Below are 23432 nucleotides of genomic sequence, written 5' to 3'. Positions count from 1 at the left end.
GACCCAAAAAACATCCAAATACCTCCATGCTGCTCGTATGTAATGTCCCTCTTGTATTGAAGCCCCGAAATGCGAAATTGTCCCGAAAAAAATTAAATAAGTCTATATTTCGACCAGGAAGAGGAGCTTCTGTCCGACAATTGTCCGACAATTTCACATTTCGGGGCTTCAATTTCAATTTTGGGTGAACTATCCCTTTAAACTACATGGCTGATTTTTAGTGAAACATGGTAGTCATGATAAAACTAAACAATCCATCACTACCTCTGTCTCAATCACCACTTTCATTATTCACACGACCACTAGAGGTTTGCATTGAAACATGAAAATTGGTCCTTTTTTGGCTCAGACTTTTAGGATCAGCGTATAAATCCATCTGTGTATCGCTTCGACCGGACGTGAATAATGTAAAAGCAGTTCTTCGATGATGATGCACGATGATGATGATGATGATGATGATTCATATTTCGTCCAAAGTTTCAGTTTACGGCTCCTCACAGAGTCGACGGCTGAGTGTTTTATGATGAACGGATGAAGTCGAGAAGCGCTCCTTCCTGATTGGTTCAAGGATGACTGCATCATTTGTGGTTGGTGGCACCTGCTCCTCTGTCTCTCTCTCTTTCTAGCTGTCACTCAGGGTCACTGCCTCTTTGTGATTGGCCGACCGCCAGCCACTCCCGTTTAGTGCGGGCACCGCCTTACCCTTCATGGCTCAGCTTTTTCTCAATGAAACCTTTTACACTCGGGACGTTTATGGCACGCAAACGCATACACTTTAGACTGCTTTGATATATTGACTGAGTAAATGAGTTTAAACCTCAAATGGCTTTTAAACGCATTAAAGCTTTGCTCAGCGAGATTTTTTTTCTTCTTTTTTTTATGTAAAAACCCACCTGTCTTCTTATTCTAACTAAATTATAGCTGCAGCAGAAACAGAGCATCACTTTCCCCACTTTTATTTGCCCCATTTGCTCAGGTTACTGTTCAGGTGACAAACTGTTTCCCAAACATCATCATCCAAAGATGATTCAGCCTCTTCTTCCTCCAGATGAAATTTACTGCTCTTACAGTGCAGTGTTTCCTGGAGGGGGAAAAAACTGCAGCTCTTTGTTTGTTGTTCAGGCTGAAGTTTCTGTTTGAGCTGCTTTGTGATGGTGAGAGAAACAAAGTTTCCAGGAAATAAATACTGTATCAGAGAGGAACGATAGTTCAAATACCAGAACTAATGCAATAGTATTATTATCTAAAAGTGCTTTACGGGATTCCTGAAGTAACTTTACACAGCAAATAAAAACATTCAGAAATGTAGACGAGACGTAGAAATGTGAAATGATGTAATATAATAGTGGATATACAAATGAAAATATACAGGTAACACTTTATAACAACTACATACTATTGAGCATTAGTTGTGCCTTCATCATTTATAAACCAATTTTCCTACACTGACACCAATAAGTACGTTAATTCATGATATCAGGCATTTTTACCTGTTAAGTACCTTAAAAACATCTATTACCCTCAATGAGCATTAGTACATGTCCAACAGGGTTTTTTTAATTGTTGACTGACACTTTATAGTTGATCGTTTGATTCTTTCCTTTGACATCTAAATAACTGGTTTGTAATAACATACTTGATTAATACATTCAGAATCTATTGTTAAGTATGAAAATACAATTATTGAACACATTATAAGTGATTTTATCAATCCAAAGTTAAACATTAATAACTGTTTCCAAGTTATAAACTAATTGGTATTTAATGGTATTTAAAGGTGTTCAGAAAGGGCAGTTTGACCTGTTTGTCGCGCCGAGTTGTCACGAGTTGCCGCATGAGTTTACCCGAGTAAGGAAAACTAATTTGATTGGTTGTTATCGAGTGGACGGGACATTCAAAGTTTGGGGCGAGACCGAGCTCCGTGTGTGTGTGTGTCTCATACGTTTGATTGACAGATGACGGATCCAATATCAGTGGCTGGTGAATCGTGAGCAACGTGACGTATAATCCGTGCGCCTGCATTATCCAATGCGGAAAAAAAATACCACACTTTCATCCCGGATTTACTCGAAAATAGAATTTTGCACAAAGTTTGGCCTACATCGTCTGAGAGATGAGTTATTACACTAATGTTAAGACCCATAGTGGGCTCAAATTAAAATGTCTTTTCTGTATAGCTTTAAGTATTCCATAATGATTAACTACTGCTTAATAGTGTGTAATTGTTATATAATATATGCCACCAACATAGTTATATATGTGTCAACAACAGTGACTTTGTGACACGTGACCTCTTGTAGTGTGGTGTAGGCCTATATGATATCAATAGATAGACAAAGTGAACATGTTTACATGCCCTTTCTTAGCAACAGTCAAAAATTGAGCTCTTAAATGTGACCACAGTCTTTAATCATACACCAACTTTAATCTGGAGCTTTCAGTGTCTAATTTTATCCACACAGGCAGAAGATCATTAATCTGTTTCTGAAAATAATCGAGAGGAAAAAAAATTATTCATGCAGCTACTGAATGTTTCATTTTACACCTGCATGAGAGAGAGAGAAAGAGATGAAAGAGAGAGTGAGAAAGAGAAGAGGAGGTGGAAGAGAGAGAGGGAGGTGAGGAGAGGGCAAGAAGAAACGGAAGGGAAAGAAAGAAAGAGGGATGAAAAGGAGGAAGTAGAGATAGGAGGATACAGGAGGAGGAAGGAGAGATGATTTATCCAGTCACTTTATCAGCGCCTGGTTTACCTCTGTGTCCTGGTTTACTTAGCTACTGTAGCTACACACACACTTGCTGACGTAGACCTACTTTCTTAGCTACATATTTATTTATTTAAAAGTTTATCCATCTTTTCTATTTATCATGACCTCATCGGTGTAAACAAGAGACACATTTTACTTACAGAGTCTTCAAACTATGAGAACTTCACAGGCCTGTTTGTCTTCTTTCTGTATCTGCTGGACTTTGTTCTGTTTTTATCTGTCAATTTAAAAGTAACAGCTGAAAATATGAAGTGTTACAATTCACTTGAATTTACTTTGAACCCTTTAAAGCTAAGTCTGAGCCCTCGAAGTTGGTAACAAGTCAAAAAAAAGCAACTCCTTTGTTAGCTATTGTTGTTTTTTTTGCATTGTTAGCTAAAACTAGCCAGAAACAACAACACACTACGTGATGAGTTTATGCGTGAAAGCAACACAACAACAGGATGTCTACAGGCAGAAGCTGCACAATAATGTCAGTGTGACTTATTTAATGTCACAAAAACAAAAGTAAGTGGCTGACAAACAGGATAGCTAATGTTCAGCTTTTATTTAGGCTACTGTTGATGCAGGGAGCGGCCATCTTGGATTGTGAGCTCAGCCTAGAAGGACTTTGGTGTTACTGAAGCTTCTCAGAGTTTCTGAGTTGGACTTTTGATGTTTTAATTATTTTAAATTTATTTCAATTGATTTTTTCTTGTGATGCTTTTTTTCAACTTTTTCTCCTTTTATACCCTATTATTCTATCTTTTTATCCTTTTCCGTTGAGAGAAAGCCACACAGAATTTCATTCATTCACGCAGAAATCCAACTTCCCCGTTGTAATTGAATGCACCATAAGTAGGAGAAAAGATGTCCTCTCTTTGAAGGACCTTCAGTCGGTCCTCTGAAAGATAGAAATACACACACACACATACATACACGTAGATGTATGTAGATAAAGTACAAAAGACATTTGGCATCACACAGATAGCACAAAACACACACACACACATTCAGGAGACATTAAACACTCACACTTACACAAATAGACACAGTACTGAAACACACACTGAGGAGGTGTGTGCTCAGAGTTTATAGCGAGGGATCAGAGAAAACAGGCTGTTCCCTCCCTCTCTCCCTCCCTCTCTCTCCATATCTCCCCTCTTCATCCTCCTCCTCCTCACCCTCTTCACTATCTCCCTCTCTGTCCCTGTTCTCCTCCTTTTCACCTTCCTCCACCTCCTTATCGCTCCCTTTCAATCGCTCTCCTCTCCTCGTCTCCTTTTTTTTTTTTTGTCATTTCGCTATCGCTCTTCTCTCGCTTCCTATCTGCCCTTAGCCTACTTGCTGCCTCCTTCCACCTCTCTCCTTCGTTTCTTCGCCTTCCTCTCAGATCCTTTTCATCTCTTTTTTTTGCCGTTTATTTGAGGTGTCGTAAACGCCCCCTTTTCGTCTAATTTTTAGCTTGTTTTTTTGTCTTTCCGTCCTCTTTTCAGTCACCTTTCTCTCCCTAATTAACTACAACCCATCTCCTTTTCCGTCCAGTCACCTTTCTTGTCCTTTTTTTTTGACTCCACTCTACTTTGTCTCCTCTGGTTTTCATCCTACTTTTTGTAAAATCTGCATCTTTACTTTTCCTCTTGTCTTCAGTCAGACGAGACTTCTCTGACCACCACTCATTTATTTTCCCCCCCCGTTACCTGAACCACAATGGATTTGGCAGACGGCAGGGAAACCACCTGGAGAGACGAGGCCTCGGTCCAACATGCAGGACTATAAATAGACCAAAAACTCCCATTAGTCTCTGGTCCACCTGGCCTGGCTTCCTTTGAACAGACCTGCAGGCTGGGGATTGAACCTCCGTCCTTGTTTTTCATGCTCATTGTTAGATTTATAGCAGGATGCATGTTGCTGTACTTTCTAGAGGTATTGCAGTGCTTACCACACAGTTCTGCTCTCAAACCCAGTACCACTGAGATGTACTGTAGCTACAGGACTGGTCTGCAAACAAAAAAATAGAAAAGAAAAGGGTTATGTACCTAAATAACTGGACACTCACAAGTTTTCAAGAAGTTCTGGTCAGTCAGAAACATAGAAACTGAAGCCGTGTCCCACTTTAGAGGGTGGAAAGGCGTCGCTGTCTATAGACGAGTGGAGTTGAAATGAGATGGTTCGGTCTACGTAGGGTGTTCGCTGTACCTGCCTTTTACTGTTGGGTCACAAATGCAGTGGTTGTCGTTTACACCAGTCACAGTACATGGTGCTTTGATGTTGCTGTTGGAAGTCTAGAAGTTGCCGATAAAAGACTTGGTCAAAGGTAAATCAGCTGTTGACTGGCGAACACCTTTACCTGTGTGTGACGCGATTACTGGCTGAGTGCAGGATAGTTGCCGCTACTTAATCTACGTTTTCTTTATGGTGTCATTCAGATTAAAAATCAAAACACTTGCCTCCAACAGACGATCCATTCATCCCATTCAGTCCCTAACCCATATTGTCTTTTCTTTTTTCGTTGTGCAAACCAGTAGTGCTTATTTTTGTCTGGCCTACATCTTTAAGATCCAGTTTCAAGTAAAGAGTTAAATAACTTTTTGCAGATCTTTTCTCTACAGGCTGTTTTGTTCAAACTACTTGTGGTGAAATTGTGTGTCATGTGTGACTGAGTATTACGAACTCTTTAGGACTTGAAGGCTTCTGATCACACTGCGAAACCTGCTGACCTGCGAACTGTTCAGAGTAGGTAGAGGTGCAGCAGATCAGTAACCTCACGGATCGGACCGGATCACGATTATGAGTCATGGATCGGATCATTTTCGGATCAGCAGGGGGAGCGGGGTGGGGGATGGGTAGTTCACATGTTGGCTGTTGTTGCTATGCGTGACATAGAGCTGCTGATATGAGCAACGTTTTTTTAATTGCCCGTTTATTCGGCTAGGGCAGTGCAACTAAGTGTTCTCACACTACACATACAACTTTTTTCTTTTTTTCATCTTCCAATCCGCTGACCACTTGCATGCTAATCCATGGAGAGTGATCCGAATAGATAACGGATTACCAATGATTTGTTGCGCCACTAGTTTGAAGTCCTATGGTCTGAACTTGGCTTTAGCAACCTGAACAACTCAACAGTACTCCAGATAAACCTGTTTGTGGTGTCTCTCTTTTTTTAATGCACGATCTGGCGAATAAAGGCGTCTGACTTGTCATTTTGTCGTTTCATTTGAAGGACGAGGAGTTTTGAACTGGTCCAATTTAGTCCAGTTAAAGGGGAACTATGTAAATCCGGTTGCTTCTCCTCTGTGTCTCTAACCCTCCTCTCCTCCATGTGCATTTGTTTACAATGAAGCTGGTGAGAAATCTATCAATAGAGTGGTAGATAACGGTATTTATCATCTACCATGTTACCATGTGTATATTTGTGTAGTCTTATCTGTCATCAACAAGAGATTACGGGTTACGGGGCGCGTTTGTGTGGCGGTGCCGCAGACGAGAGCTGGGACACCGGGTCGGAGGCTCTGATCTTACAAGGTTGGTTTTCAGCCAAGAGGCGCTAGGTGGAAGGCCGAGAGCCTCCATTCTCCCTGGAACTAGTTACAAGTCATTTATTTAACATCACAATTACTCCAAAGCTGTTTAATTAAGGTAAAAATGTAGCATAGTTAAGCTACAAATCCTGCATAGTTCCTCTTTAAGTCAAACACTGTAGCTTTGTTGTTTCATTGCACCAGTCAGTCAAAACCTTAAAAGCCTCATAACGACTGTAACCAGATTGAGGCCTGGATCTGGATCTGGATCTGGATCTGGATCTGGATCTGGATCTGACCGGTCTCTGTTCTGTTCCTCCTGCAGCTTCTTACACTAAATGTGCACAGACGACGTTTCTGTTCTGGGCGAACTGGGGCTCACGCTGCATGAGCTGTGGCTCCACTTTCATGATGTCAGGAAAAGAAAAATTGCACCAAATCCTTCTGGGATCGTCTTCACTTTGTGTCCTACTTTTATTTTATTTTATTTTATTTTTGTGTGGTTTGTTTGCAGGTGGAGCTCTGAGGCTTCTGAGGCCTCAGTCTTGTTTTTAATTGTTTAATTGGTGGAGAAGCTGCAGGTGGAGCGTAAACGGCCACATGATGGACTTGGATAGGGTTTTTCTTTCTCTGTTTTTCTAAAGATATGATTTTAGTCGTTCTTTTATTAAACCTGTGTGCGGCGAAGTTGACCCCTCTCCGTTCTCTCTCAGACTGGACTGTATCAACATGTCCGATTAGTCCGCGTTAAGATGCTTAATTCAAGCCGGACACTGAGCCACTGACCCACTTAGGTTATCTAACTTCATCCATCTACCTTTTCATCTCACTCACTCCTTCTTCCTCCTCTTCTCTCTCATCTCTCTGTTTCTCTCTCTATTGGCTGCATCACCTTCTCCGTTACAGAATATCTCTGTGTCATGGTGGATCATTGACCGTCATTCTCCACCTTTTTTTTTTACCCAACGCTCTTCCTTCCTCTCCTCCTCCTCCTCCTCCCCCTCCTCCTCCTCCCTCCTCCTCCTTTCCTCTACTCCAATGAAATACTTTAAAAAGACATTACCTATTAAGCTGTCTGTCTGGCCGCAAAAAGACAAGAGCTGATTTTGAACAAGAAAAGAAAAAAAAAGGAAAAAAAAGATGCCTAAGGGGAAAAAACAGTGGATCTTAGCATCGTCCTGACTCTGCTCTTTAATCAGCCGGCGCACTGGGAGTCATAACTCACTCACTCACTCACTCACTCACTCAGGGTGAGGAGCAGCAGTTCCCACACTACAGCCTCTTTAAAATGACTAACCATGATGTTTCCATCCTCATCTAAAATAACTGTAGTAACGATGGCGATGGGAGGACTGACTCTACGGACTGCAGGTCTGTTTTAAAAAGAAAAAAAGGGCATGACAGAGGAACTTTTGTAGGAGAAACTGTGTAATTATGGTAAAAGGTAAGTTCCTTTTCCCTTCTTCTCTTGTGTCGGGAGACGTTTGTTAGTTTGTTGAAGCTCTGGTTTGTGTTGTTGTTGTCTGAATCTCTTCTTTTACTTTAGTTCAGGGTTGACTGAACTGAACAAAGCCGTGTGTATGTGTGTGTGTTTGGTTCTGGATGGTTCTTCTCGCAGCCCCTCGGTCGGTGTGTGTGGGGGTATTAGACATCCTGGGACATATGGGCTTCACGTGCTTGACTTGTCTTTCCGTTGGACGTCCCCTCACACTCTGGCAGGTCGCCCACACGTGGTGCTGCACTGAGATGAGAAGAGAGGAAGAGGAAGGAGCAATCTGGGTCTTATAGGTTTGGATGTGAAGCGTTTTTTTTTTATTTTATAGTCACTTCACTGGTGGTTTTAGTTCAGGAAGGCTTCATATGTGCATGAGTAAAGCTGCCACTCAACAATAAGGATTTACACCTCGTTAAAATGTTGTAATTCACTGCATAGAGTGATTAATATTGAGGATATCACGACTACGTTTAGTTTGCTGATTGCAAAGATGTTGTTGGTGATATTGTAGTTTTGTCTGTAGATAACGTAAACTGGTCGGTTCATCCAAAGACAAACTTGAGTTTCTGAAAGTTTCTGTAAACAAAATGCTTCGGTTTTGATTCGTTTTCAATCAAATCAAGAGTTTTTTTTAAGACAATTTTGGTTTGAAATGGTTGCGTTTCAGTCCGGACAGACAGGACAGGGTTTTGTTTTTTGTTTTTGCAAATAATCAAGACACAGACGCCCACGTTTCCTTCCTGATTCAGTCTCATCAGGAACCAGTTCACTCCTGATCCACCTACAGCAGAGTAAACAGTCCTGTTCAGACCTGCACACATGGCATTTTCAGCCATGTTGGTGTGAACTGACCCAAATATTGATCTGAATCGATTGACTGGAGTTTGTTTTCGTCTCCAGACTCTGTTTAAAAGCTGAAACTGAAGCTCAGGGAGAGTTTAAAAAAAAAAAAATCAATACATTGGAATATTATATCAATAAACGGATGCCAAATATTGATATTTTATTTTACCAATTGCAAATATGAATTTTTAAGTTTTTCATACTAGAACACCAGACTAGTTTTTATGACGGTGTTGATCATCAAGTTTATCTTATTGGATAAAACAGATGTTTACAAATACGTTTTCCTTCTGGGACAACGACCTGCAACTGTACAAAGGTAATAAAGTGTCCAATGTATCCCAATGTGTTCAAGTCTCAGGGTGACACATATCGTCTCTATGGTCTTGTATCTCAGGATATTGTGATCATTTTGTATCGTTGGATTCAAACCTTTAAAGGGATAGTTCAACATTTTGGCAAATTGGCCCATTGCCATAATCCCTATTGTTTTAGGAGTAGGTTCGTTACCTTTAATTGTCGGTGCAAGCTATTTTTAGAACGGCGGAGCAGCTGCTCAGAGCTATGCTACGGAGGCTAATGGGATTTCTTGGTTTCCCTCATCAAACTCTTTAAATACACAATCCAACAACTCCAAAACGCTCTGGTGGACAAGTTGTGACCTGCACATTCACCGCACTATGAGATAATAACACAACGTTACCAGACAGAGTTGTTTTAGAGGTAAATGCAGAGACTGCTTGATGAAGAACTGTCCCTGAAGGCAACGCGCATCAGCGGTTTTTCATGAATTTACCTCTAAAACAACTCTGTCTGGTAACGTTGTGCTATTATCTCATAGCGTGGTGAATGTGCAGGTCACAACTTGTCCACCAGAGCGTTGTGGAGTTGTTGGATTGTGTATTTGATGAGTTTTTAATGAGAGAAACCAAGAAATCCCATGAGCCTCCGTAGCGTAGCTCTGAGCAGCTTGCGGCTCTGCTCCACCGTTCTAAAAATAGCTTGCACCGACAATTAAAGGTAACAAACCTACTGCTATGACTATAGGGATTATGGTAATGGGCCAATTTGCCAAAATGTTGAACTATCCCTTTAAACACTCCCTGAATCAGAGAGCAGGTAAAGATGTTTCTCTCTCTCTCTCTCTCTACAACCTCTGTCGTCCTCCCGTCACTCCTGATCAGATACATTTAGTCTCCAGTTTGAGCAGCAGTTTAGTTTAAATCCAAAATCTCTCACATCCAGTTACAATGAGACTTCATAACAAAATATGAATGTAAATTTACAACCAGCAGCAGCGCCGAGGAACCACTGACTCTAATTAGTGTGTGTCCATTGTGTTGCTGCTGTGTGTGTTTGTATGTACAGTATGTTCAAGGTGAACTCGGTTATTTTTACCCTCTTCATTATAAAATATGAAAATTTTCTCCTTCATTCACTTCATCGGTTTCTGTCTCTGATCTCAGTTTCCTCTTTTCCTTCTCTCTCTCTTTCTCTTTCTTTCTATCCGTCCTATAGTGCTGATTCTTTGACTAGAGTGCTTACTCCACACGCCAGAGCCGGGCCCATTAGCTGAGACCAGCACACTCTTCCTCCCCCCCCCCCCCCCCCCTCCTCCTCTTCCTCCCCTCCTGCATTCCTCCTCTCCACTTCCATTAACCAGCCAATCAATTAATACAGGTTGAGTTGGCGTGAGAACGAGCCAAAAAAAGAGCAATCCTCTAATTAGCTTGGACGCTACATCAGCTCGCTATATCTTTCTGCCTGTCTGCATAACCCCACCACCGCCATTCTTTCTCCCAGACACACACACACACACATTATGAATCACATTATGATCAGGAGCAGTTAAAGTTGAGTTTCCTGCAGCACACACACACACACACACACTCACTCTCTCTCCTTTCAAAGAAGCATCATGTGACTGTAAATGCTCCTTGTTCTTGTCTCCAACGCATGAAGTCCAGTAAAATGCAGCTTGTCAGCTTTATGAGTCTTGAAACAATGTGTGTGTTAGTGTGTGTGTGTATACGCCTTAAGCTACGTTAGCTGATTTTTTTCTTGTGGGCCCCTTGTGGGCAGCATAGGGTAAGTTAAAGGTAGGGTTTGAGATCCTATACCGGAGTTTTTTTTTTTTACTAAATTCCTTGAAATCCTCTTCCTCTTCACATCCCAATTACAAACAAATAATGTTTTTTTTGCACAAAAATGAAAAAGGTCAGTCACCTGTGCACTGCAAAAACTATTTTTTTTCCTTATTTCTTGTCAAAATGTCTCATTTCTAGTCAAAACTAAACTCTTTTTCAATAATAATCATCACCTAAAAATGAACTTGTTTTTTTTAGATAATTTTCATTTGTTTCAAACAAATTTTCACTTGAAATAAGTACAAAAATCTGCCAGTGAAAACAAGTTTTTTTGTGCTTGTAATAAGAAAGAAAAATTTGATCCACCATCAGATTTTTCTACTTATTTCAAGTGAAAATATGCTTGAAAGAAGTAAAAAGGGTCTTAAAAACAAGCTACTTTTTTAATATGATGAGTATTATTTTAAGTATAATGAGATTTGTTTTGACTAGAAATGACATTTTGACTAGAAATAAGACCAATATTCTTGGTAAGATTTTGAGTTTTTGCGGTGAGGAACGGACAATCCTGTAAAAACAGCATCCAATCATCTTGAACGCCACGTTCAAGCCAATTGGATCGTGATGTGTCAATCACAATGCCATCTCCTCTGTGTGCACTGTACTGCTCTTCGTGCCCCACCGAAGCCCCGCTATACACAACGACATCGACAAATGCTGCGTCGCCCACACTGGGATAACATTGGGTCCACTGCGTTCCTGCGATCAGGAGGCGTGGCTTCAGAGAGAAGTCTGAGGAAAAGGGGCTTGGACTTTTGACTTGTGTATTTTCAAAATGTGGCCTGCTCAAACCATTTTTCCAGGATCTCCAAACCTCCAACCTTTAAACGTAACATTTCACCAGAATTATGTTCAATATAATTTTTATTTTGCAATAATAAAGATAAAATGATGACATTAAATAAAACTGCTGTAGGATGAAGGAAACCCATATGAGAGAGGAAACAAAAATGAGTCATAATCCTCCACAAAAACAAATTAATAACCTCGAAAAATAGTTCAATAGATATTGATGATCACATCTTCAACCTTCATGAAAGTAAAAACTCCGGTTTACAGTGTAAATACTTCATAAAAACACAATCACAGACTTTGTACTCACCTTAATTTATTATGAGGCCACAAAAGATGTGATGTAATTTCTTGAAACCAGTTTACAAACCAAACAGAATTAATTTAATTAATCAATCCCCACAAAACTAAAACCCCATCGTTTTCTAACCTTGGCAGGTTTTGTTGTGTGTGATGTCATCCCAGCTCAAAGTGCAGACTGACAGCTTCCTTCATTAACCACCACAGCGAGTCTATTAAGTCTTTTTTAATTATTCCAGTAGAATAAAGCAGATGTGGAGTGCAGCCGTCTGGCGTCTCCTCTCCAGTGGGATCGGACTTCCTGTTCATTAAAAACAGTTTCCAGCCCTGAGCTCTGTGCAGCCAACGCTTCAGAACAACCTCACTGCATTTATATATTTGATTTTAGAAATGCACTCGATCCAATTACAAGCAAGAGGATGTTTAAAAAAAAAAAAAAAGAAAAAAACTTTCTTCAGTACTTTAGTGTGAGTGCTCGTCTCCAGGTCTGAACTGAGATCAGCATCACATCACTGTCTGTTGTTATGTCCTTTAATTAACGAAGCTGGACTGATTCTTCTGCATAAATCATGAAGCTCCGCCCACATTCAACTCTTTATATGTGATATTTTCCACATGGTTGATGATACAGTCGTATTGAAAGGTTTCTGATTCTGCAGCTCTGCACAGCTGAAGGACCATTGGTTTTTGGTTCAGTTTTTGTTCAGCTGGTCTCTTATCAGCCTGGCTCCGCCCACTTACTGTACCTACTTCCACTCAATTTTTAATTTCCCTTCAGTTCTCCACCTTGTATTTGTAATGGATTTCTTCTGCAGAGGATCTATCAGCCAATCAGAGAACAGAGGGAGAGGCTGAGAACAATGACGGTAGCTACGTATGAAGGTGTAGTTCATACAAAACGGTGGCAGAGAGATGGATGTTTGTGAAGCCGTAAGTTCTGTTGTTGTTGACGGACTTCTAGTACTCGCTCTGCTCTGCTCATTGTGATGATTGGATGGTCTTTGTTCACAGTGTGCAGCAGCTTCATTGTGTTACGAAACAGAGTTGTTTCCGAGGCAAATGCAGAGACTGCTTGCCGAAAAACTGTCCCTGAAGGCAACACGCATCAGCGGTTTTGCATGAATTTACCTCTAAAACAACTCTGTCTGGTAACGTTCTGTTATTATCTCATAGCGTGGTGAATGTGCAGGTCACAACTTGTCCACCAGAGCGTTGTGGAGTTGTTGGATTGTGTATTTGATGAGTTTGATGAGGGAAACCAAGAAATCCCATTAGCCTCCGTAGCGTAGCTCTGAGCAGCTTGCGGCTCTGCTCCGCCGTTCTAGAAATAGCTTGCACCGTCAATTAGAGGTAACGAACCTACTGCTATGACTATAGGGATTATGGCAATGGGCCAATTTACCAAAATGTTGAACTATCCCTTTAAAGGCCGATCCAATAGTTTAAAACATAACTCATCAGTATCCATTACCAGGAGGATAATCATTTCTCAATGGAGAGTGGCCGGTTTGTTTGTACAGATGAAATGAAATGAAATGCAAAGAGACGGGTTTGGACCAGGCTACAGGTCTTTTATGGACGTGTCAATTATTTTTAAGCATTTTGAAATTTCAGTAATAGTCATGTCACAGCCGGCAGGCAGGAGATCAACTCTGTGGACTTATATATTAAAAAATAGAGGATAGTATCGCGATATTTGGTTGTATTAATACATTAACGCCGAGCATCGACCTTTTATTATGTAAACTGCAGATACAAATTCAAGTTTTTAGTACGAGAACATTTCAGTGTGTTTATGACGGTCCAACTTTCAGGATCATGTTTTATCTAATTAGATAAAGTTTTCCTTTCAGAACATAATTTACAGATGCAAAAAGGTACTAGCTAATAAATCAAAAAATCTATCAAATATAATGTAATACTGTAAAATGTTTAAAATTGCAATAACATCATATCATGAGTTAAGTAGATGCAGAACAACCTCATTTTTTATCACGAGGGAAATTCAAATCCATGATTTGATCATATTTTCCCTTCAGCTGCTCTCGTTTTGAGTCGACTAATATTTCTCTGGATTTTTAGATTTTAATTTGTTCCTAATTTGATCTTTTAATACCTTCACTTCTGTGTTTATTCTGCCTAGATATGTTATTTGTGTATCCTGGACGTGTCGTTTTGCTCAGCTCAATTATAAATGAGGTTTCTGCCTCAATATAATTCGAAATGAAATTAAGTATGGAAGAAAATCCTGAATTTGAATTTAAGGAAACAGAAACTTTGAGTCCAGTTCATTAAAACATGGATTGATGTTTGTTTCCTTTCACAGATGAAATGTGGTTTTTGAAGTAAAATCTAATCCTGGAGTTAAACTCTTCACGTGAATCATCAATAATATCTGTTTAGATTCAGATTTCCTCCAGTTGAACGTGAACTGACCCTCACCCCTCCCTCACCTCCCCGTGTCGTCTCACCCTCTCTCCTCTCATTCTCTCGCTCTCTGATGCTCTGTAGCTTCGTCCTGCTGAGTGAGATCAGAGAACAGGAGAGGGAGGGAGGAGAGGAGGAGGAGGAGGAGGGGAGGGGGTAAGGAGGGAGAGGAGTGGAGAGGAGGGGGGCGTTGTTTCAAGGGGGGAGGTGCTAGGGCTTCCTGCGGGGGTTGCCTGTGTGAACGCTCCCTGAATGACAATGCTGCGCATCAGGGCCTCAGCACGACTCTCTCTCAGCAGCAGCAACACACACACACACACACGCACACACACACACACACACACACACACACACACACACACACACACACTCACTCGCAGGGAGAGAACCTGGGAAGCTGCATGGGCATGAAGCAGCAGCAGCGATTAAAGAGGCTAAAAAAAATGAAAAGGAGGACGAGAGGAGAACGTCTCCATCTGTCCATCCTCTTTATCAATATGTGGGGAGGAAGAGGAGGAGGAGGAGGAGGGGGTTTGGTGAAGGGTGGGGGCTCGTCATCTCCGGCATCCAACCACCGCGTGGTTATGCACGGATCACCATCATCATTTTTTTGTGATCAACTTTTTATTTTATTTCATTTCATTTCATTTCCATTCATCTATACCCCTAGCTTACTCCTCCCCCTATCATGAGGGTAACATGAAATTATGAAAACCATTACACGAAAGAAAAAGAAAATAAGAAAATGAATAAAATACAATAACATACAATACACACATTGTAAATATACATTCTCAGATACATTCAAGTAGCCTCAAAACAGCTTTAACTTCCTCACCACCACCATCATCATCATCATCATCACCAGCAGCAGCAGCAGCAGCAGCAGCACCTCCCTCCACCCCTGAACCGTTTCTCCTCCACCAGCACCTCCCACCTCTTCCCGACACTCACTCCATCTCTCTCCCTCTCTCCCGTGCTGTCGGCGGGGGCAACGGGCTTTTATCAGTCCTGTCAGTGGCCGCCGCCGGTCTCCGGGAATCAGATGACGAGCGAATGAAGCCAGTGATGCACACACAACGCGGTGTGACGTGGAAAAGGCAGCTTGTGTATAACACCAGTACACCACACACACACTGTGTGACCTCAGGGTGAAAGTTGAGCCCGGTCGGAGCTTCATATGAGATAAGTTACCCGTGATGCGTCTTTAGAAAATGAATCAAGATCCATTTGAGCCCAAGAAAAACATGGATTTGACGAAGTAAATTGGATTTTTTTTATGGAACTAGTTCATTTAAGAGTTTGTCACCTGTAGAAACTCAGGTATAAAACAAAATTTATCACAACTTTTGCATGAACTGAGATGGTGAAGATCAGACAGGGTTGGTCAAATGTGCTGTGTCTTCAGTGCTCATGTAGAGGTTAAAACAAATTGTTTAGATCAGTGGTTCTCAAACTTTTTTAGATCAAGGACCCCTAAACTGACACTGAGACTGAATAATGTTACTTTTTTTAAGTCAATGTACGTTCAAATTAGGGCCAATGATGTGAAATCTTGGACAATTTTAGAGAAATTTCTGGAAAAAAATGTAATATTTCTGGAAAAAAAGCTGGGGACCGACTTGAACCCTCTCAACGACCCCTGCAGGCCCCCAGACCCCACTTTGAGAACCACTGTATTAGGTGTTTTACGAAGTGAAGAGGTTTTGGTGTCTTGATGCATCTGTGGCGGCGTGGTGGCCCAGTGGGTTTGACCTGTTGACTCACAGCAAGAAGGTTCGACCCGGTTTAGATGTAGATTTATTTTGCCCAGTTAAAAATACACAAGTAAAAGGAACAATTCGATAATTTACTGTATAATGCTGGAAGAGGCGAAAACTCAAAGAGCTTATTACTGTAGATGCCTCCACCAATAGTTAACAATGAAATGGAGAGAGATGGGTTCTCAGTGGTGACCCCAAACTAGTGGACTGCAGACTCCTCAAACCTTTTTTGGAAAAGTTACGAAACATGGAGAAGAACCATCTCTATTTCTGCTTCTTCAACAACAACAAATGAACAAATTGTGATCAACAACCATGATGAGATTTATGTAATTCCCTCTCCAGCTTCTTCTCATTTGTCTCAAACTTCTTCTGTGCCACCACCATATGGCTCCACTTCTGAGTGTTCAACCCACTGATTAATATTATTATATATATATAACAGACTCAGACTCAGAGAGACGTCCAAAGTGACGGGTGGTTTTGGTTTTGTACCTAAACCTGCCAAAAGTATCTGGTGGTGGTGGAGGAGACAAACAGAAACTCACAAACACTTCTCAGTGTTTTTTTTTTTTTTTTTTGAAACAGATGGCCGGAGGTACATGGTAACCCACCCTGATGCACAATGGAGCTAATCTCCTCCAAAAGGCGTGCAGGTGGTGCTCACAGCTCTGTGCTCTGGTTTCAGCACTTTGGACAGCGCCACAAAAAAAAAAGAAAAAAAAAAGAAAGACAACAACACAACAAGGCCTTGGAGAGAAGTCAGAGTCTGTTTCAGCACCAAGGACAGCGTCAAAGAGTTACAGTGGACAGAGTCGGTGTTTTTATATATAACTATAAATAAAAACATCTAAAAGAACCAGTTTGAAAGGGATCCTCTGGCCAGTGTGGTGTTTTCTCTGTACACCTCCTCCTCTCTTTCTCCTCCTCCTCCTCTTCCTCCTCTTCCTCCCTCCTCCACCTTCATTTTCCCTGTTTCTGGAGAGGTGACAGCTTGGTTGGTTTAGCCCAAGCAAACAGCTTGCTGAACTGCATCAAAGACAACTCAGATGCCAGAGCCAGACTGACAGACGGCTTGGAGGAGAGGGGAGGAATGAAGGGAAGAGGAGGAGGAGGAGGATAAAAAAAACAAAAAAAACTCTTCAAAACTGTCCTCAAAATAACAGTAAGTCCTCAGTCGAATTAGGAAATAAAAATAAAAACCTGTGGTCGTCCAAACTCTCCGACTGACTGGCTCCGCAGATGAAACGTTGGTCCAACTTAGTTTATTGGCACCTTCTTCTTTTTCTTCATTATTAATAATAACTATAATTGATCTGTTTTTCTACAGTCATTTCCCAGAATCCCTTGGTGAAGTCAAACACATGGAGTTTCTTTTTTTTCTTTTTCTTCTCATGTTGTCCCAAGGAATCCCATCTGATGCAGCTTGTTACATAACCGTCTATACTGTCAGATGGAGGATAAAAGTGAAGTGATCGTGGCCAAGACAAACAGGAAGAACCCGACTCCTCAATCCCACATAGGCTAACCCCCCCAAACCCCCCGAAAAAAAATCTTTCTGTTGGGTAAACAGTCAACGGGGCGAATTGGACCGTGTGCTTTTCACACTTGGCGACAAACGAGAAGAGGCCGCGAGCAACTTTCTTCTCGTGGGGCCTCAGAGGCTCCAATAGGTCTGATAGATACAGAATAGCCTCTATATTGGTGATCAGTGATCAATGGTCTTGATTGATAAAGGGAATCTGAATGTGATTCGGACTTTGCAGAAACCCCCAACTGACAGTGATGCCCAATGCATCTCGGTTATGTAAAAGACAACAACACAACAAGGCCTTGGAGAGAAGTCAGAGTCTGTTTCAGCACCAAGGACAGCGTCAAGGAGTTACAGTGGACAGAGTTGGTGTTTATATATAAAACTATAAAGGCAATTTTATTTGTATAGCCCGTTTTTACAAACAGTTTGTCTCAAAGGACTTTACATGGCATCATAACAACATCCTCTGTCCTTAGAACTGTCCTTAAACATCTAAAAGAACCAGTGTGGTGTTTTCTCTGTACACCTCCTCTCTTCTCCTCCTCCTCCTCAACTTCTTCTCGCGGGGCCTCAGAGGCTCCAATAGGTCTGATAGATACAGAATAGCCTCTATATTGGTGATAGTGATAGTGATCAATGGTCTTGATTGATAAAGGGAAGCAGCAATAATCTCAATCTGAATGTGATTCGGACTTTGCAGAACCCCCCAATTGACAGTGACGCCCAATGCATCTCGGTTATATGTGCGCGCTATGGGGAGTGGGTTGGAGTGAGTGGGAGTGGGGGGTAGGTGGGGGGGTGGTGAGTAGGGGGTGGGGGCTCCGGGGAGGCGCCGCCGTGGTGCGTCGTGCGCTGCAAGGCTTGGCCACGGATCCGCGCGCGGCGCTCGCTCGCTCGGTTCCCGTCAGACCCCTGATCATCAGATGCTGAGCGCGCGGCGGCGGTGGTGGCGACGGCGGCGGCTCAACCCCGACGGCTGAAAAACGGCTGAAACAGAGGAAAAAAAGAAGAGGAGCCAAGATATAATAAAAAAAAAAGGAGAAGAGGAGGAAAAAGAAGCGCTCGTCGGGGTTATTATTATTATTTTTTATTGCCCCAGCTCTTTTCGTCTCCAAGGCTGTCTGATCTCCACGGGAATAGCCTACAGCCTCCGGACCGACGGCTGCGCGTTGGCTCACGTCCCCCTGGGGGGTCGAGGGAGGAGAGGAGGGAGAAAAAACACAGAGAGAGATAGAGAGGGAGGGGGGGGCAGAGAGAAAGAGAGAGAGAAAGAGAGAATCAGAGAGACAGAGAGCAGAGACGCTGGACTCGCTGAGGCTCTGCGGGGTTGACCGCCTCTCTCTGGTTCGGGGAGCCCCGGGGTGCGATGCGCGATGCTGCTGATGCTGCTGCTGGGCGGGGATGAAGAATGAAGAGACTCGGTGTCTTCTGCCCGGTGGCGGAGTAATAGAAGGAGGAGAAGAAGATGCTGCGAGCCGCTTCTTCTGCAGCTACAACAACAACTACAAGAACAGCAACATCTACAACAACATCATCATCACTATCACCTACAACAACACACCGTCCTATTTCCCGAGCAAGAATTGATGATGGTGATGATAATAACACCGCCTCATCCAGTGATCTGCTTCTTCAGCTTCTTCTGCTTCTTCTCTGGATCCTACTCGTCCGGGATTCCTGCTCTCCAGACCTTGGATTATAGATGATTGTTGTGGACACTTATTTTTTTTCTTTTTCATTTCATCATCTCATTTCTTTATCTTTTTTCCCGTCGGAGCTGGACCCCGGGTGGTGGTAGTGCTGGTGGTGCTGGTGCTTCAGCTGGTGTTGGTGCTGCTGCTGCTGCTGCTGGTAGTAGTGGATAAGAGAGATAGATATAGGCGGTTTATAAAATAATAGATTGAGGAATCTGGTGTATTTTTTATTCATTTTTCGTCTCCCAAGTGCCGCGCAATCACGCCCAAAATCAGTGACCGACGCCTTGGTGGTGAGGAGGGGGAGGAGGAGGAGAAGGAGGGGGAGAAGGTGCTGCTGCTGCTGCTGGTAGTGCTGGTGGTGGTAGTAGTGGTGCTGCTGGAGGAGGAAGAGGAGGTAGTGGTGGTGGTGTGGAGGAGGAGGAAGAGGAGGGTAGTGAGGGTGATAGTGATAGTGGTGGTGGGTGTGGGTGTGGGGAGGGGGATGCCGCACCGTCCATCACCAAATAATATCAACAAATGTCACCGTCAGGCTCGGGTTTTGGGGAAGCCCCCCTCGGTTGTTGGCGTTTGCGTGTAATAACCCGAGCGTAGTGGTGAGAGGCGACGACAGCAGCAGCCACATCCACAGCAAGCAAACATTGCGGATATATGGCACAAGAAGAAAAATGAATTATTAAAGATTCCTTCTCTTATCTATTTCTATTTTTATCGTGCAGGAGCTAGAAAGATAGAAAAAAACAAAGGGGAGACCTGGGAGAAAGTGGTGAAGTGGTGGTGGTGGGTTGGTTTGGTTTGGTTGGAGAGAAGAGGAGGAAGAAGAGAGAGAGAGAGAGAGAGGGAGAGAGAGAAAAAAAGACAACTGCAGATCCTGTCAAGATGCACTAGGCTGTGGAGAGGAGGGGGAAAAGACGCAGTCTCCAATAGGGTATAGCCTACTTAGTGGAGATGATTGCAATATTTCTTTAACCAACAGCAACAACAGCACCACAGCTATGCATCCTGATCGCAGGAGGTGATCGGTGTGTTTTTGCCTATTGAACAGAAAACTACAAAAACAAAAAAACACAGCAAGAACCGGCTCACTCCTGGAATAAAAACACAAAATAATAATAGCCTACTAATTATAAATAAAAAAGAGCATCAGGATGAGAATGAGGATGCCTTCCTTCCCTGTTCGACGGAGAGAAAACCAAAACCTGCTGATGCTCTGAGTTAATCCAACAGTTTTTCCCTCTCACACGCCAATAAAAAAAACCCAACGGTGTGTCTTTTTGGGGTTTTTTTGTTGTTTTTTTTTACCTCCAGAAAATTACATAAACACTTGGCTGTGTTCTTCCATTCATATTCCAAACACACGAACAGAGACACCGTGCGCTTTCCCTGTTCTCTTCTCTACTCTCCCTCCCTCCCTCCCTCCTTCCTTTCTCCCTTCCTTCCTTCCTTCCTGCTCCACACTCAAATGGAGGTATCTTCTCGGCGCTGAAGATCTGAGGAGGAGAAACAGATAGATAGAAAAGGAGAGAAAGAGAGAGACAGAAAGAAAGACAGGGGGAAAAAGAGCAGCCAAACCCCCTAAAAGAAAAAACCCAACAAACTCCACTTCTGCATGTGTGTTTGGAGCCGAGGCTGATGGGGTGGTGGCATGTGGAGGTGTCACTCTGAGGTTCCCCCCCGGCTCCTTCCTAACCTCTGGCGTTTGGTGTCTGCAGAATGGCGCGTTTTGGAGACGAGGTACCCAACAGGTATGGAGGAGGAGGAGGAGGAGGAGGAGGAGGTGGTGGTGGCGGTGGTGGCGGGGGTGCCGGCGGCGGGCAAGGGGGGCCCGGCGGCCGCGGCGGCAGCAGGCAAGGGGGGCCCCCCGGAGCACAGCGGATGTACAAGCAGTCGATGGCCCAGAGAGCCCGGACCATGGCCCTGTACAACCCCATTCCCGTCCGGCAGAGCTGCCTAACGGTCAACCGCTCCCTCTTCCTCTTCAGCGAAGACAACCTGGTGAGGAAGTACGCCAAAAAGATCACCGAATGGCCATATCCTTTCATACAGTGAACTGAGCTGAGCTGAGCTGAGCGCCATGCAGGCACAAGGTACTGGGGTGTGTGTGTTTGTGTGTGTGTTTGTGGAGATGTTTCTATGTGTGTGTTTGGTGTTGATCAGCCAACACCTGCAGAATGGAAGTTGTGGTGGTTGATGTGGTGATTATCTCTGTATCTTTTGGTTTGGCTGTTGTTTTTTGGGGGGTGGGGGGTTGTTGTAACATGCTACATGAGTGTTGCCATTTTGTGTGTGTTGTGTTGCCATGTAGGGGTTGTATGTGAGTGTGTGTAGGAGCTATAGTGTGGTGTGTGTGGAGAAGTTTGGTGTTGATCAACCAACACCTGCAGAATGGAAGTTGTGGTGGTTGATGTGGTGATTGTCTATGTATCTTTTGGTGTTTTAACATGTTACATGAGTGTGTATATGGTGTGTGTGTGTGTGTGTGTGTGTGTGTGTGTGTGTGTGTGTGTGTGTTATCATGGAGTGTGTGTATGTGGGTGTGTGTGTGGAGATGTTTGGTGTTGATCAGCCAACACCTGCACAGTGGAAGTTGTGGTTGATGTGGTGATTATCTCTGTATCTTTTGGGTTTTGGGTTTTTTTGGGCGGGTGTTGTAACATGTTACATGAGTGTTGCCATTGTGTGCGTGTGTGTTGTCATGGAGTGTGTGTATGTGAGTGTGTGTGTGTGTGGGGAAGTTTGGTGTTGATCAGCCAACACCTGCACAGTGGAAGTTGTGGTTGATATGGCGATTTTGGTTGTTTTTTTTGTTTTCTTGGGTGTTGTAACATGTTACATGAGTGTTGCCATGGTGTGTGCGTTGTGTTGCCATGGCGTGTGTGTATGTGGCCTATAGTGGTGTGTGTGTGTGTGTGGAGATGTTTGGTGTTGATCAGCAAACACCTGCAGAATGGAAGTTGTGGTTGATGTGGTGATTATCTCTGTATCTTTTGGGTTTTGGGTTTTTTTGGGCGGGTGTTGTAACATGTTACATGAGTGTTGCCATTGTGTGCGTGTGTGTTGTCATGGAGTGTGTGTATGTGAGTGTGTGTGTGTGTGGGGAAGTTTGGTGTTGATCAGCCAACACCTGCACAGTGGAAGTTGTGGTTGATATGGCGATTTTGGTTGTTTTTTTTGTTTTCTTGGGTGTTGTAACATGTTACATGAGTGTTGCCATGGTGTGTGCGTTGTGTTGCCATGGCGTGTGTGTATGTGGCCTATAGTGGTGTGTGTGTGTGTGTGGAGATGTTTGGTGTTGATCAGCAAACACCTGCAGAATGGAAGTTGTGGTCGATGTGGTGATTATCTCTGTATCTTTTTGGATTTTTTGTTTTTTTGAATGGTGTTGTAACATGTTACATGAATGTTGCCATTGTGTGCGTGTGTGTTGTCATGGAGTGTGTGTTTGCGAGTGTGTGTGGCCTATAGTGTGGTGTGTGTGTGTGTGGAGAAGTTTGGTGTTGATCAGCCAACACCTGCACAGTGGAAGTTGGTGATTATCTCTGTATCTTTTGGTTTTGTAACATGTTACATAAGCGTGTGTGTGTGTGTTGCTGCACTTCACTTTCGCTCCCGTGTCCAGACCTGCAGCTGAACTCTGGAGGAATGAGACATGATGATGATGATGATGATGATGATGATGGCGGTGATGGTGGTTGTCATGACACCAGTGATCACAACCACGGTGAAGCTGCATGACGACCAAGATGCATCTTGAAAACGGCATTTAGCGCAAACCTGTTAGTGACCTGTGTGCGTGCGTGTGTGTGTTGCATCCGTGTGTGTGTGTGTGTGTGTGTGTTGCATCCGTGTGTGTGTGTGTTGCATCCGTGTGTGTGTGTTGAGGCTGTAGTTGTAGTCGGAGCTGAGTGCTGATGTCAGCATTATGAAGGCTTAAGCACCATGCAACCAGAGGGGAGAGGAAATGACTCTCATGCTCTCTCTTGCTCTCTCTCTCTAATTACTACTGACCATATATGGGCGTCCAGTGGCTCCATCCACAGTAGGGGGGTAAAAAAAAGAAGAAAAAAAAAGCAGTAAGAGTTCGGACGAGGTCTGATCCGGCCCCGGTACCGTACCCAGTCCAGTCTGGTTCGGTTCTGGCGGCTGGTTTCTGAACATCTTTACCTTTA

General features: G+C 43.1%; 1 protein-coding gene across 1 annotated transcript in view; it reads left to right on the top strand.

Moving 5' to 3' along the window:
* cacna1ab (calcium channel, voltage-dependent, P/Q type, alpha 1A subunit, b) overlaps positions 1 to 23432 on the top strand; it is a gene marked incomplete at both ends in the record, with an annotated part of 208654 nt that overhangs the window by 18129 nt on the left and 167093 nt on the right. Inside the window, one exon of the mRNA XM_083969756.1 lies at positions 20976 to 21308. Within this exon, the coding sequence (XP_083825882.1) occupies positions 20976 to 21308 (333 nt within the window). The remainder of the gene's footprint in view (positions 1 to 20975; positions 21309 to 23432) is intronic.

The sequence above is a fragment of the Trachurus trachurus genome (genome assembly GCF_905171665.1).
Source record: "Trachurus trachurus genome assembly, chromosome: 1".
In the NCBI taxonomy this organism is placed as follows: domain Eukaryota; kingdom Metazoa; phylum Chordata; class Actinopteri; order Carangiformes; family Carangidae; genus Trachurus; species Trachurus trachurus.
Note: the sequence above shows the minus strand (reverse complement) of the source record. Positions and strands in the feature narration are given on the sequence as shown.